The 13,464-nt window shown below is 40.2% G+C and overlaps 1 protein-coding gene across 17 annotated transcripts in view; it reads left to right on the top strand.

Annotated features, from left to right (window-relative positions):
• Positions 1 to 13,464, top strand: part of CACNA1D (calcium voltage-gated channel subunit alpha1 D) — a 537,366-nt gene that overhangs the window by 74,496 nt on the left and 449,406 nt on the right. For all 17 annotated transcript variants that reach the window (XR_014225629.1, XM_082266515.1, XM_082266513.1 and 14 more), the window contains exons 2-3: positions 2,587 to 2,908; positions 4,219 to 4,324. Coding sequence is in view for 16 of the 17 variants with exons in the window: in XM_082266515.1 (XP_082122641.1) it covers positions 2,587 to 2,908; positions 4,219 to 4,324 (428 nt within the window). In the remaining variant the exon portion in view is untranslated. The remainder of the gene's footprint in view (positions 1 to 2,586; positions 2,909 to 4,218; positions 4,325 to 13,464) is intronic.

The raw sequence follows: 13,464 nt of genomic DNA, 5'->3' as shown, positions 1-13,464 counted from the left end.
ACGGTTCAACCTTAAAGTGCGTAAGGGGTTCTTCACTGTAAGGATGTGGAATTCTCTTCCACAAGCAGTCGTATCAGCAGGGAGCATTGATAGTTTCAAAAAACTATTAGATGGACACCTTAAAGACCACAACATACAGGGGTATACAATGTACGGTTAAAAGCAAACACACACACACATCATAGGTTGAACTGGATGGACTGATGTCTTTTTTCAACCTCACTAACTATGTAACTATGTAACTTCAAATTTTGATTCGTCTGACCACAGAAAATTTTTCCACTTTGCCACAGTCCATTTTAAATGAGCCTTGGCCCAGAGAAAAGGCCTGTGCTTCTGGATCATGTTTAGATATGGCTTCTTTTTTGGCCTATAGAGTTTTAGCCAGCAACGGCAAATGGCACAGTGGATTGTGTTCACCGACAATGTTTTCTGGAAGTATTCCTGAGCCCATGTTGTGATTTCCATTACAGTAGCATTCCTGTATGTGATGCAGTGCCGTCTAAGGTTCCGAAGATCACGGGCATCCAGTATGGTTTTCCGGCCTTGACCCTTAAGCACAGAGATTGTTCCAGATTCTCAGAATCTTTGCATGATATTATGCACTGTGGATGATGATAACTTCAAACTCTTTGCAATTATTCTCTGAGAAACTCCTTTCTGATATTGCTCCATTATTTTTTGCCACAGCATTGGGGGAATTGGTGATCTTTTGCCCATCTTGACTTCTGAGAGACACTGCCACTCTGAGAGGCTCTTTTTATACCCAATCATGTTGCCAATTGACCTATTAAGTTGCAAATTGGTCCTCCAGCTGTTCCTTATATTTACACTTAACTTTTCCGGCCTCTTATTGCTACCTGTCCCAACTTTTTTGGAATGTGTAGCTCTCATGAAATCCAAAATGAGCCAATATTTGGTATGACATTTCAAAATGTCTCACTTTCAACATTTGATATGTTATCTATATTATATTGTGAATAAAATATAAGTTTATGATATTTGTAAATTAGTCCATTCCTTTTTTACTCACAATTTGTACAGTGTCCCAACTTTTTTGGAATTGGGCTGTACTGTTTATTTTGCTGTGTCTTTAGAGATTTCTCAGTCAGGAGGGAGCTGCAAGGTTTTGAATCCCACCCTATATTTAGCCAATTTATATACATAAACAAATGGATTTGTTGAGTAGAGAATTGGAGCTATTTTGGTCTATCTATGGATTGTATCCATTTGTTTCCTTTTACATTTTAGTGTTACCATGTGTGGTCTGTTTTATTGGTGTATCTATAATAATGTACATGAATCTGCAGGAGAGCATATTGATGGGCTCTCTTCTTCGGTCAATGCCAAACTGATATGACAGTCAGGATTTCCTAATTACTTGGTCATGTGAAATGTGATGTCAGCAGCCTTTCTCTTCTGCAGCCCAGACTCTACAGGCGCCTTTTTTTTAAGTCTCACAGGAATTTAGGCAGAGATAGTAATCAATTTTTGTGTTGCATAAGCAAGGTTAAAATCCAGAATGTACGCTAAATAGACAAGGTAGACGATGTATGGAGCTGACAATAGTATTAGCAGTTCTGACATGTAACTATAATAAATTGGGTTAGGGTGTTGTTTACAGTGTATATTTATTGTAATTATAATGCAAAGTCCTTGTTAAATGTTAAAAATATAAAAATCTAATTTTAAAAACAATATTGGTTTATGCATGGAAGGGAAGGGCCATCAGTCACTGTCCAAAGTAGAGGTAAATCAACATATTAGTAAAATTACCGGTCCTAAAGTCTCACTTTGTAATAACCAGTACAACAATTGGATCTATGTAGATAGGAGGGAAAGTATGTGCTTCTCAGTATATTCATAATTCCCTTTGTTTTTTAATGTTTATTAAATTTTTTATTTTTTTTGTAGCAGAGTAACAAACATTATCTAAACTTTGTAAACTTTATTACTTTACAGCAGTCCTGTAGTGAGATTTAGTTATGGCGCTTTTCCACTGCATGGAACCGAACGGTTCGGCTTGCTTTTGTGCTTTTCCACTGCTGGTACCGCATGGTATGGTGTAGGAACGGTTTGGTACGGCACGGTACGGCGGCGCTTTTCCACTGCATGGAACCGAACGGTACGGCTCTCAAAAACAGTACCACCTCGATTGTGGTTCCAAGAGGTACCATACCTGGTACCATATGCCACAATCCTTTGCATGCAGTCACTACTAGCCACTGATTGGTCAGAGAATCCCACCCACCCCGTTGTTATCCCACCCACTTAACTTTAGTACTACTTTAGTGGAAAAGCAAACCATACCGTACCGAACCGTTCTAACACCGTACCATGCGGTACCAGCAGTGGAAAAGCAAACCGGGCCAAGCAGGGCCGAGTAGAGCCGAGCCGGTACTTGCAGTGAAAAAGTGCCATTACAGGATGACAGCAGTTTAAAAAAATGGAGGAGGCTAAGCAAGAGTTGAGTTTTTTTATTTAATATCCTCTATTACATAAATATAAAATGCTATACATAAATCTATATTAAAAAGTAGTTTCCACCTAAACATATCTTTAATGTGCTTTTTTTTTTCCCCACAGGGGCGAACTATGCAAGTAGCAAACGACCTCCACTTGCTGTTGACGGGCCAAGTCTCCAGTCCAGGACTTCAGCACCATCCAAACAGACTGTCCTATCTTGGCAAGCTGCAATTGATGCTGCTAGACAGGCCAAGGCTGCCCAAAATATGAGTGCCACCGAGCCCCTGCCGGTTGGATCCCTGTCACAGAAAAAACGGCAACAGTATGCCAAGAGCAAAAAACAAGGGGGAGGCTCAACAAACAATAGACCAGCCCGTGCCCTTTTCTGTTTATCTTTGAATAACCCAATCCGAAGAGCCTGTATCAGTATAGTAGAATGGAAGTATCCTTTTCTTTTCTATTTGCCAACTGTGATCATTTAAAATGGACAATGAGCAGAAAAGTTACTCTATGTGCTATTTGGGCTTTACAAGGTTCTGGAATATATTTGAATGTTTGACCAGTTTTTATAAGATGGCTTGGGACATTACAGTGCTACTTCTTACTGCATTTCAGGACCTTCAGTCATGAGATCCACAAGTTTGTAAAAAGCTACTTAGCTGCATTTTGTCCAAAAGACCCAACAAACCTAATCACATTGGCTACTAAAAATCCAGGAGCAAATTGCAATAAAAGGGGTTTCTCTAAATATTAAGGACAACAACATAGTCTAGTAGTTGGTGTCCAAGATAGTGAGCCCTGGCTATTGGTCTTTCATTCCAAAGATCAATTTTTTAAAATATTTTTTATCATTTAATTACTTGTATAAAACAGTTGGATGTTGTCTACCTCTTAGAATCTACTAATGACAGATAGAAGATAGGTAAAAACCTATTCATTGGTATGTAGAGGGGAGGGGGATACCGCGCTTCTGGGAAATACATTATCTAATCTCTAAATTAATTAGTAAACACAAAATACGTGTAAATTGGTGAAACTCTATAAAGATTATAGATATTAAAATACACTTATAAATAGGCTAAAATCAATAAATAGTTGGTGTTCATTACATATAGATCAATCAAGTATAAAGTGCATCAGTGTTATAAATATTATAGAAAAGTTTCTCACACTCTTAGCCCAATAAAGTTGTGCAAATACATATAATTAATGTAGTGACAGATAAAGTGCTTAGTGCATTAAACAAATAAGTGAATAAATTAGTAAAACGTCTTTTTAGCCTATTTATAAGTGTATTTTAATATCTATAATCTTTATAGAGTTTCACCAATTTACACGTATTTTGTGTTTACTAATTAATTTAGAGATTAGATAACCTATTTCCCAGAAGCGCGGTATCCCCCTCCCCTCTACATAAGCTTTGCACTGTATGGTTTGCAGTTTCGGTACATGCAGCATCTAGGAAGGGTTCATATATATTAAATATATAGAATAAAATTCTCCAGACAGCGCGAGACTCATACTACAATATATATATCCCTATTCATTGGTATATTATACCTTCGAAGCTTGTGTGATCTGAGTAAAGAGCTTTCTATGTTACTTGAGTCAAACATATTTTAGGGAACCAGTTAAAGTCAGGCTCCAATAGAGGGCCCTGGGTATGTTCCCAGCCAATCCAGCATGTTCACCAAACTAATGTTTTATATGGTTTCATAAATAATCGTTTTGTGGCCTTAACCTTCACTTCAGACCATTTGACATATTTATATTAGTGGCAATTTTTGCCAATTGTGTGGCCTTAGCTGTTTACATTCCATTCCCCGAAGATGATTCCAACTCCACCAATCACAACCTGGTAAGTCCTTTGGTTTGGCGTCTGAATATTTTATGGAACTGAGATCAATGACATTTTTTGTGCATTATGTTGGTGTAGCTACGTGACGAATCTCGTTGACTTATTAGCAAGACCTGGAGGGGTGATGTCTGAAAGGTTGTAGAATCTGTCTGATTCGAGGAATCCAGAGAAAAGAAAACATGATGGTCTTTTGATGTATTTTCTAATTGGACCTGGAAAAAGTAGTGCTGGATTGTAATTGGTTCCAGAGGGCATCATAGATTCTTTCTTCTTCCAGTAAATCAGAGATATTGTGACACGGTGCTCTCATCAGTCAAGAAAGGGCAATGGGGAGGAATAGTGCGGCCAGGTTTGAGAGAACACACTTTTCAGGCAGAGCAATCTGTGTGTAAATAAAATGAATGCTGATAATAGGAAGGAAGAGTGGTTATGATCGCTTTTTCATTACATTTAATTTCATTCTCTAAAATCTTCATAACAAAATATGAAGTTTACATTTTGGAGACACTTACTGCTTTTTAAAGCATTTTAACTCCATACCTAAGTTGAGTTAGTTAAGTCTTAGTAGTACAGTGAAACCATGATCAGAGTGTTGCACGCACTGATACATTTTCTGGCTAACACACCTATCTGGAGGTGATTTGTGGTTCCTGTTCTTAGGCAGGGCTTTTTTATATTTTAATTAAAATTGGCTGACAGGTACACTTGAACAACGTGTTTTCATAAGATACCAAAAAAAACAAAATTTTGGTAAAGAATAGCCAAAAACCTCTGACAACTAATTGAAATGGACTTTTTTTTATCAGAATATTGATAGCCTGTCACTGATTTATTAGGGATACTCCCTCAGTACGCTTGCTACCTCCCCAGCCGCTGCACATGTCACTCTGACAAGTTCTTGGCAAAGGAGTTTTGTAGTAGGGGGCGGACGATGCCTGATGGGGAACTGAGTCACTAGTTCACTGTCAGACTTGCCTGGCTGTTGATTGACAGCGCATGGCAGTGGGCTGATCCTTAGCCTATATTCAGGCCAATCAAGGCTTTTGAATCCACCCACTACCATTCACTGTTAATCAACAGCCAGACGGACCTGATGGGGAACTAGTCTCTCCGTTCTTAATCAGGCTTTGACAAGTAATTTCCCAAATATGGGCATTGCCCATGGGCCTGTTGATAGCTGAATGGGGCCAGGGATACGGTACTGTCACATACAGTACATGACAGCATCCTAGCACAGATATGCCACATTCCAAGTACTGACTTACATCCAGTTTACAGGTTAGGAAACTAGCTGTCATTCTTTATGACTCAGACGCTGTTACAGGTTCTTAGAAAGGCGGTATTTAAAACTACCTGGAGTTGTCACCTGTGTAGGCAATATTACCAAAACTGGCATAAGATCTTGCTTGAATTAGGCATAGGTAGGTTAAAAAGAAACTACCTCCAGAACTGTGTCATAAAGGCTTTAAAAATAGCAACCAATCAGCTTTCATTTGTCATATCTGCAGTGTATGTTTAAGAATGGGACAAAGGTTCTGATTGGCTATGGGCAACAAGAACTTTACCTGATCCCACACTTTTCATACATAAGCCCACATTGTGCAGCAGAAAATGTGCTACTGTGATACTATTGTGTGTTGTGCTGTGCGTATCCAGTAATGCAATTAATATGAAAGATAGATATTCTGTAATTGAAGATGGTTCAGAGTTCCTGGTAAAATCCTAAAGACCTCAATCAGTCTATGTACAGCATGTTACATGACAGAGCCAGGCGGAATGGGTACTTGTGAATTCGATTTGCAGAGATGTATTGAAACTGGGAAAACAAGGTCCTGCCCTGTGATGTCTGAAGTGGATGCTTATATAATGAGACGCAATACGGAAATTAAATATATTGAGATTGCAGTGCGGAAAATAACTGGATTCGCTCTCTGAGGCAGATCTCAGGTTTCATCGTTCTGTGTGCTTGTAGTATTCAATGTGTCATCTGACAGCTTGGTAATATCGAGCTGGGAGATGTAGGTGGAGAGTTTTTAGTGGAATTTAAAGTGCGAAAACTGCTATGTAATTTCACCCATTATTCTTTCCAAAGCTCAGTGAAAAAAATTTGGATTTGATTTTCACGATTTATGTGCTTGCTTGGTTTGTTTTCATGATCATGTTTTATACATATTTAATGTCCTTTAATTTAGATATGCATTGAAATGCAAGGACAATTTTTTGAGAAGTCCCTCGTCCCAATTAAACAATACTAAATAAAGCTGAAAAAATAAAACCTTGGCAGACCCTAAGTTTCAGTTCCTTCCTGAAGGCACCAGTGACATCACAGACACAGTGCAGAAGCACCTTCTCGCAGGGTTTCAGGTACCCGGGTTTCCCAGGAGGCTTCGATGAGAAGTGATGTCACCGGTACATTCAGGAAGCAACCGAAATGTACAGTGCATCTGGAAAGTATTCACAGCGCCCCACTTTTTCTACAGTTTGTTATGCTACAGCCTTACTCCAAAATGGATTCAATTAATTTATTTAAATTTTACAAACAATACCCCATAATTACAACATGAAATAAGTTTGTTTGAAATCTTTGCAAATTTATAAAAATGAAAAACTAAAAAAATCCGATGTACATAAGTATTCACCGCCTTTGCTCAATAATTTGTTGAAGCACTCTTGGCACCAATTACAGCCTCAAGTCTTTTTGAGTATAATGCTGCAAGCTTGGCACACCACCTATTTTTGAGCAGTTTCTCCCATTCTTCTTTGCAGGACCTCTCAAGATCCATCAGGTTGGATAGGGAGCGTTGTGCACAGCCATCTCTCCAGAGATGTTGACTCGGGTTCAAGTCTGGGCTTTGGCTGGGCCACTCAAGGACATTCACAGAGTTGTCCCGTAGCCACTCCTTTGTTATCTTGGCTGTGTGCTTAGGGTCGTTGTCCTGTTGGAAGATGAAACGTTGCCCCAGTCTGAGGTCCAGAGCGCTTTGGAGCAGGTTTTCATCAAGGATGTCTCTGTACATTGCTCCATTTATCTTTCCCTCATTCCTGACTAGTCTCCCAGTTCCTGCTGCTGAAAAACATCCCCATAGCATGAAGCTGCCACCACCATGCTTCACTATAGGGATTGTATTGGCCAGGTGATGAGCGGTGCCTGGTTTCCTCCAGACATGACACTTGCATTTCTGGCCAAAGAGTTCAATATTTGTTTCATCAGAACAGAGAAATTTGTTTCTCATGGTCTGAGAGTTCTTCAGGTGCCTTTTGGCAAACTCCAGGCAGGCTGTCATGTGCCTTTTACTGAGGCGTGGCTTCCGTCTGGCCACTCTACCATACAGGCCTTATTGGTGGAGTGCTGCAGAGATGGTTGTTCTTCTTTAAGGTTCTCCTCTTGTCACAGATAAACACTGGAGCTCTGTCAGCGTGACCATCGGGCTCTTGGTCACCTCCCTGACTAAGGCTCTTATACCCAGTTCGCTCAGTTTGGCCAGGCGGCCCACTCTAGGAAGAGTCCTGATGGTTGCAAACTTCTTCCATTTAGAGATGATGGAGGCCACTGTGCTCATTGGGACCTTCAATTCTGCAGACATTTTTCTGTAGCCTTCCCCAAACCTGTGGCTCGATACAGACCTGTCTCGGAGGTCTACAGACAATTCCTTGGTCTTCATAGCTTGGTTTGTGCTCTGAGATGCACTGTTAACGGTAGGACCTTATATAGATAGGTGTATGCCTTTCCAAATCATGTTCAATCAACTGAATTTACCGCAGGTGGACTCCAATCAAATTGTAGAAACATATCAATGATGATGAGTGGAAAAAGGATGCAACTGAGCTCAATTTTGAGTGTCATGGCAAAGCCTGTGAATACTTATGTACATGGGATTTTTTAGTTTTTTATTTTTAATAAATTTGCAAAGATTTCAAACAAATTTCTATCACATTGACATTATGGGGTATAAATTTGTAGAATTTTGAGGAAAATAATAAATTGAACTGTAACATAACGAAATGTGGAAAAAGTGAAGCACTGTGAACACTTTCTGGATGCACTGTAAGTCAAATGTTTTTTTTTTCCTTTAGGTGGTTAATTTTTTTAAAGCTTTTATTAGATGTTTTTTTTTTTTTATTTGGGGTGATGGCTTCCATAAAAGTAGACCTTGCATTTTTTAGGCAATACCTACTTAAAGCCTCAGTAATATGTTTCTTGTACTGAGTGTTGTCCCTAGATGTATACTGCAGAACGGAGAGCAGCAGCAGCACTGTTTTGCACTGCTAAGCAGTACCAAGATGGCTACTCAAATGTATATGCCATCGCTCTTTTTCAGATGTCTGATGTACACAACTGTATAAAAGTAAGATAAGTAGATAAGTAAATATACTACTTATAAGGAATGTAAAGTGGTTTTGTATATATTTTATTTCTGTATTATCGTCAAGATGAATAAATATAAAATACTAAAAAAAAATGAATAAATATACAGGATATAAATATATATCTCTATCTATCTATCTATCTATCTATCTATCTATCTATCTATCTATCTATCTATCTATCTATCTATCTATCTATCTATCTATCTATCTATCTATCTATCTATCTATCTATCTATCTATCTATCTATCTATGTATGTGTGTATATATATGTATATATATATATTTTTTTTTTTTTTTTAATGAGGGTACATGTGAAATATTGCATATTTATATATTTATTCTGATTTTGAGCCATCTTGTGGAGCTTTAGCCACCGTTTTGATTGTTTTCTCTTGGTTGAACATAGACCGTTGTGTACAGAACTCAATAGCTCAAGCTAAAATATAACGCAACGGTGAATAAGTCAGTGACTTATTGGATGGTGACGGTTTAAGTGAAAGTAATCCTGCCTAAAAGGAGACAATCTGCCGTTCTGTCTCTTTAAATCAAAGTGTTCTAGGGATCCTTTGTCATTTATAAACTGTTTATTTGTAAAAGATAAAACAAGGGGAAAAGTTGTAAAGAAACAAAAACGTATAAAGAAAAAAGAAGATACAATGCATTTTAAAATGTATAAATTTAAACAAAAGTACTAAAACAAAATTGATCCTAAAATCCCCCCCCCCCCCATAAATAAACACAATGTGAACAAGTGCTTTGTCTATTTAGATTAGTGTTTCTCAACTCCGGTTCTCAGGGCACACTAACAGGCCAGATTTAAGTATTTACCTTGGATATAATATTTAAGTATTACCTTGGGGAGATGCAGACTAGAATACTGCAATCACTGAGAAGCAAATTATATCACCTGTGATGTATTTCAGTTTTCTTGCAAACCTGGCCTGTTAGTGTGCCCTGAGGACAGGAGTTGAGAAACACTGATTAAGGGCAAGGAAAGAGTTGTACGTAATTGTCCATCCCCTACTACTTATGCTTATCCTCTTTTTGTTTCTCTCGACTCCAATCACCAATCAGACGGATGTGAACCTCTTTGTATTTCCAGGTATGGGGGAGAATGTGACTTTATCCTCTTCCTATCACAATGCAGCACTAGGTGCTCCAGTAGCCAATCGGCAGGCCCAAGTGCCCAAGTCACATGGGGGCAACTAGAGGGTACTCAGCCCTGTGTAAGCTCTAACCGGATTGGTTTGGAGTGTATACTTTTTACTTCCGGAAAGGGAAAGGAAGGAAAGTTTAAGCAAGTGGAGGATCTTTCAATTTGCGAGCAAAACACAAGTTCACCTTATTCTTACTCCTCATTTGTCCAGCATGTTTTTGTTTCTTTTAGGCACCTTACCCCTCCTGTGTACAAAAAAATATGTGCCCATTGCAAGTTCTCTTTGGTATTGAATGATATGCAGAGTCAGTCAACCAAGGTTGCTTAACATCGCCTAACCCCTTTTCTCTGAGCCCAGACTGTCAGTGCTACAACTGTCGTGGGGGAGCATAATTACACAGCCTTGACATACAAGAACGCTGCATAGACCCATGGTAGCACATCATAATGTGAGTGCTGGCTTATGCAGAGGAAGGGACTGCCCACTGCCACTACAAAAGAGGAAGGTGAACCCTGGTTTGTCACATGATCGCGGTGAAGACACCAGGATTTATAGCAGCACTTTACCTTTTTGTACCTCTTATCCCCCATGTTGTTTTTTTTTACTTGCTATCTGTGATACTGCATTCTCATACTCACCTACATCGTGTTCAGGTGACATCCATCTGGTCCTGTGCCACCATCTTGATTGTCTTCAGCTAGCTGCGTCTTCCGGGAGCTGGCAGCCAGCTAGCTACTAAAAAAGTGTCGGGGGCCAATGGAAATGTATATTAAAAAATCTAAGCAGAATGCAGCTCAGTTTGGCAGCAGTGTTTAAACTGAATTAAAGGAGTTGTAAAGGTTCAGATTTTTTCAAATAAAAATAACAAACATATTATATTTACCTGCTCTGTGCAAGGATTTTGCACAGAGCAGCCCCGATCCTTCTCTTCTGGGGTTACCCGGCTTTGCTCCTGGCTCCTCCTCTTCATCGGGTGCCCCCACGGAAAGCCGCTTTCCATGGAGGCACCAATGTGGGCATGCTCCCGAGTCCTGCTGCTGTGTCCATTGACACAGACAGCGGGATTCGGCCCGCTCCCTGGATCACTGGATTTGATTGACAGCAGCGGGAGCCAGTGGCTCCCGCTGCTATCAATCTGTCCAATGAGATGAGAGCCAGCAGCTGGAGCTGTTGGGCTCATGCTTGGTGCTGGAATGAATGGGCTCAGGTAGGAAAAAGGGGGGGGGGTCTGGGGGAGCGCTGCAGCAAAGAAGGATTTGCACCTTAATGCATAGAAGAATGCATTAAGGTGAAACACTTTGAGACTTTACAATCCCTTTACTTCTTTTTTGGGAGTTAAAGTAGAACTGATATTAAAGTCATGTTTTTTTTTGGTTTAAAAATAACAAACATATCATACTTACCTGCTCTGTGCAGTTGGTTTTGCAGAAAGTAGCCCGGATCCTCCTCACTGGGGCTCCTGGCCCCTCCTTCATGATGAACACCTTGCTTTGGGGGCACCCGAGCCTAGCCACTGCTGTGTGTGTCCATTCAGACACGAAGACACTGCCCAGCCCCACTCCCTCTCTCTCCTCATTGGCTCACTGACTTTGATTGACAGCAGTGGCAGCCAATGGGGCCCTGCTGCTGTGTCTTAACCAATCAGAAGGGAGAGTCCTGGACAGCCCAGGCTCTCGTGTAACATCGCTGGATCTGATCGAGACACCTTTCCGAAACCCGAAAGTACTGCCTTGCAGCACAAAAAGAAACAAGAACGGTTAAGAAAAAATATTTGCATTTGTGTTGGAGTGAAGCAAGGGGAGAGGGACAAAGTAAGAAATTGTTTAGTTAAGTTCCTCTTTAAGGTACTGTATGTTCTTGGGAATATATAAAAATGTATTGGTTGGGGGAAGGTGGCTGGACTGGGGTATCCCTCTACATTAAAATACTGCACAAGTTGAAGGTGCCAATCATGGTGGCTTGCGGTGCTTGGTGAGTGTATTGAGGTTACGCAAGCCTCGTAGTTTCCCATGAGATCTTCCGGTCAACGACTGGCCTTATTTACACAGCAGACCAACTCTTCGTGTTTGTTTTTATTAACCCAAGAGCCTAATTCATGTAAGATCCAAAGTTCACATCGATGCTTCAATTGTTTTAATGTGTCTTTCGTGCATTATTCATGTAGTCTTCTTTTACATTCTAATCTATAGAGACGACAGTGAGCAAGCAACCCTTCTTTTACGGGGGTGGATGCAAGTGGGTCCATCAGCCTGTTGTACACAGTTGTTCTCTTTGAAATTCATGTTTGATGATTACATTTCTTATTCACCTAGCCTGGATTTCAAACACTTTTCATTCTCCAGCAGCATACTTACCGACAATACATTAGCCAAAAAGGACAATAGGCCTTTTTATTGAATTCATGCATATTTTTCGCTTTCCAGATAGAGAATTGGGACTTTCACAGAAGTAATCATCCATTACTATGCAGGTTTAAGGCACACATTATTAGGGCAGCAATACATGGGAATGTTTAATTATGAGATTGTAGAGCAACTGTCTGGCTTTTGATTGGAAATCGCAGTAAGGTAGCGGAAAAAGTCTGGCACAGAGCTCCCAGTGCAAAGAATGATGTCCTACTCTAAGGCTTAGTGTTCTCTTGCGGTGGGGGATGGGGGGAAGGTAAAAACATGTGGTTGAGCCCTGACTGCTTACCCTAAGCTGCAAACAGAGCCATACAGGGAGCTTTGCGTTGCAAAGCATAAAAAATGATCCCTGCTCTCATGTTCTGCAGGCAATTTAAGTTCGATTTGAATGGGGCCATATCGGAACCCCCTCACAACTGCTCCACAGCGTATCGGCATAGTCCCTCTGCTCAAGATCGAGCAGGAATATGGCTGTGTGATCTGTGGAGTCTAGGGTGCATGCCCAGGCGCAGCTGTGGTAATCCAAACAAAGCACTTCGGATGTCTTTACTCCCAACGTAAGATCCAAAAATGCCATTATTAAAAGTCCATAAGAGCAACACTAATACACAGATGTACAGGGGAGAGAAGAGGTTGACGCATTTCACACTGAAAAACATTTCACTCTAAAATGTATGTAAAATAAGGTAACAGGAGTGCTGGAGTGCAGGCACCCTGTGGTGTATGCGATTGTTTTCAGATTGGTCCTTGTGACCTTGTGTAGTCCTCTTGGATCCCTATCTCCTCCTGTACATCGACGAAACGCGTAGAGCGCTATCGCGTCACTTCCGCCTACTTCCGGTACATGGAACGCACCGTTTGTTACACTGCGTTTGCTACATTTCTGTTTGTGGATATATTATCTTTATATAAACTCCATGGATTATACAGGTTACACTATGTGTGCATATTTCTTTTTACATATTTATTGCCTTTGAGACTAAGATCTCTCTACATCGGGAACGTGGTTTCATATCCAGCTGGGTAGAGACACTACAACCATCTTTATCATCAAGAGACTTATTACCCCTGTTGGGGTTTGGTGATCTGGTCATCATGGTCATTTTTTTGCACCTAGTCACCTCATAGGTAAATAATTCATGTGCAAGTTTTTCATCACTTATTACCATTGAAGAATCAATAATTAATTTCATTCACAGTGTATATGGA

This window comes from Pelophylax lessonae (assembly GCF_965119305.1).
Source record: "Pelophylax lessonae genome assembly, chromosome: 8".
NCBI lineage: Eukaryota > Metazoa > Chordata > Amphibia > Anura > Ranidae > Pelophylax > Pelophylax lessonae.
Note: the sequence above shows the minus strand (reverse complement) of the source record. Positions and strands in the feature narration are given on the sequence as shown.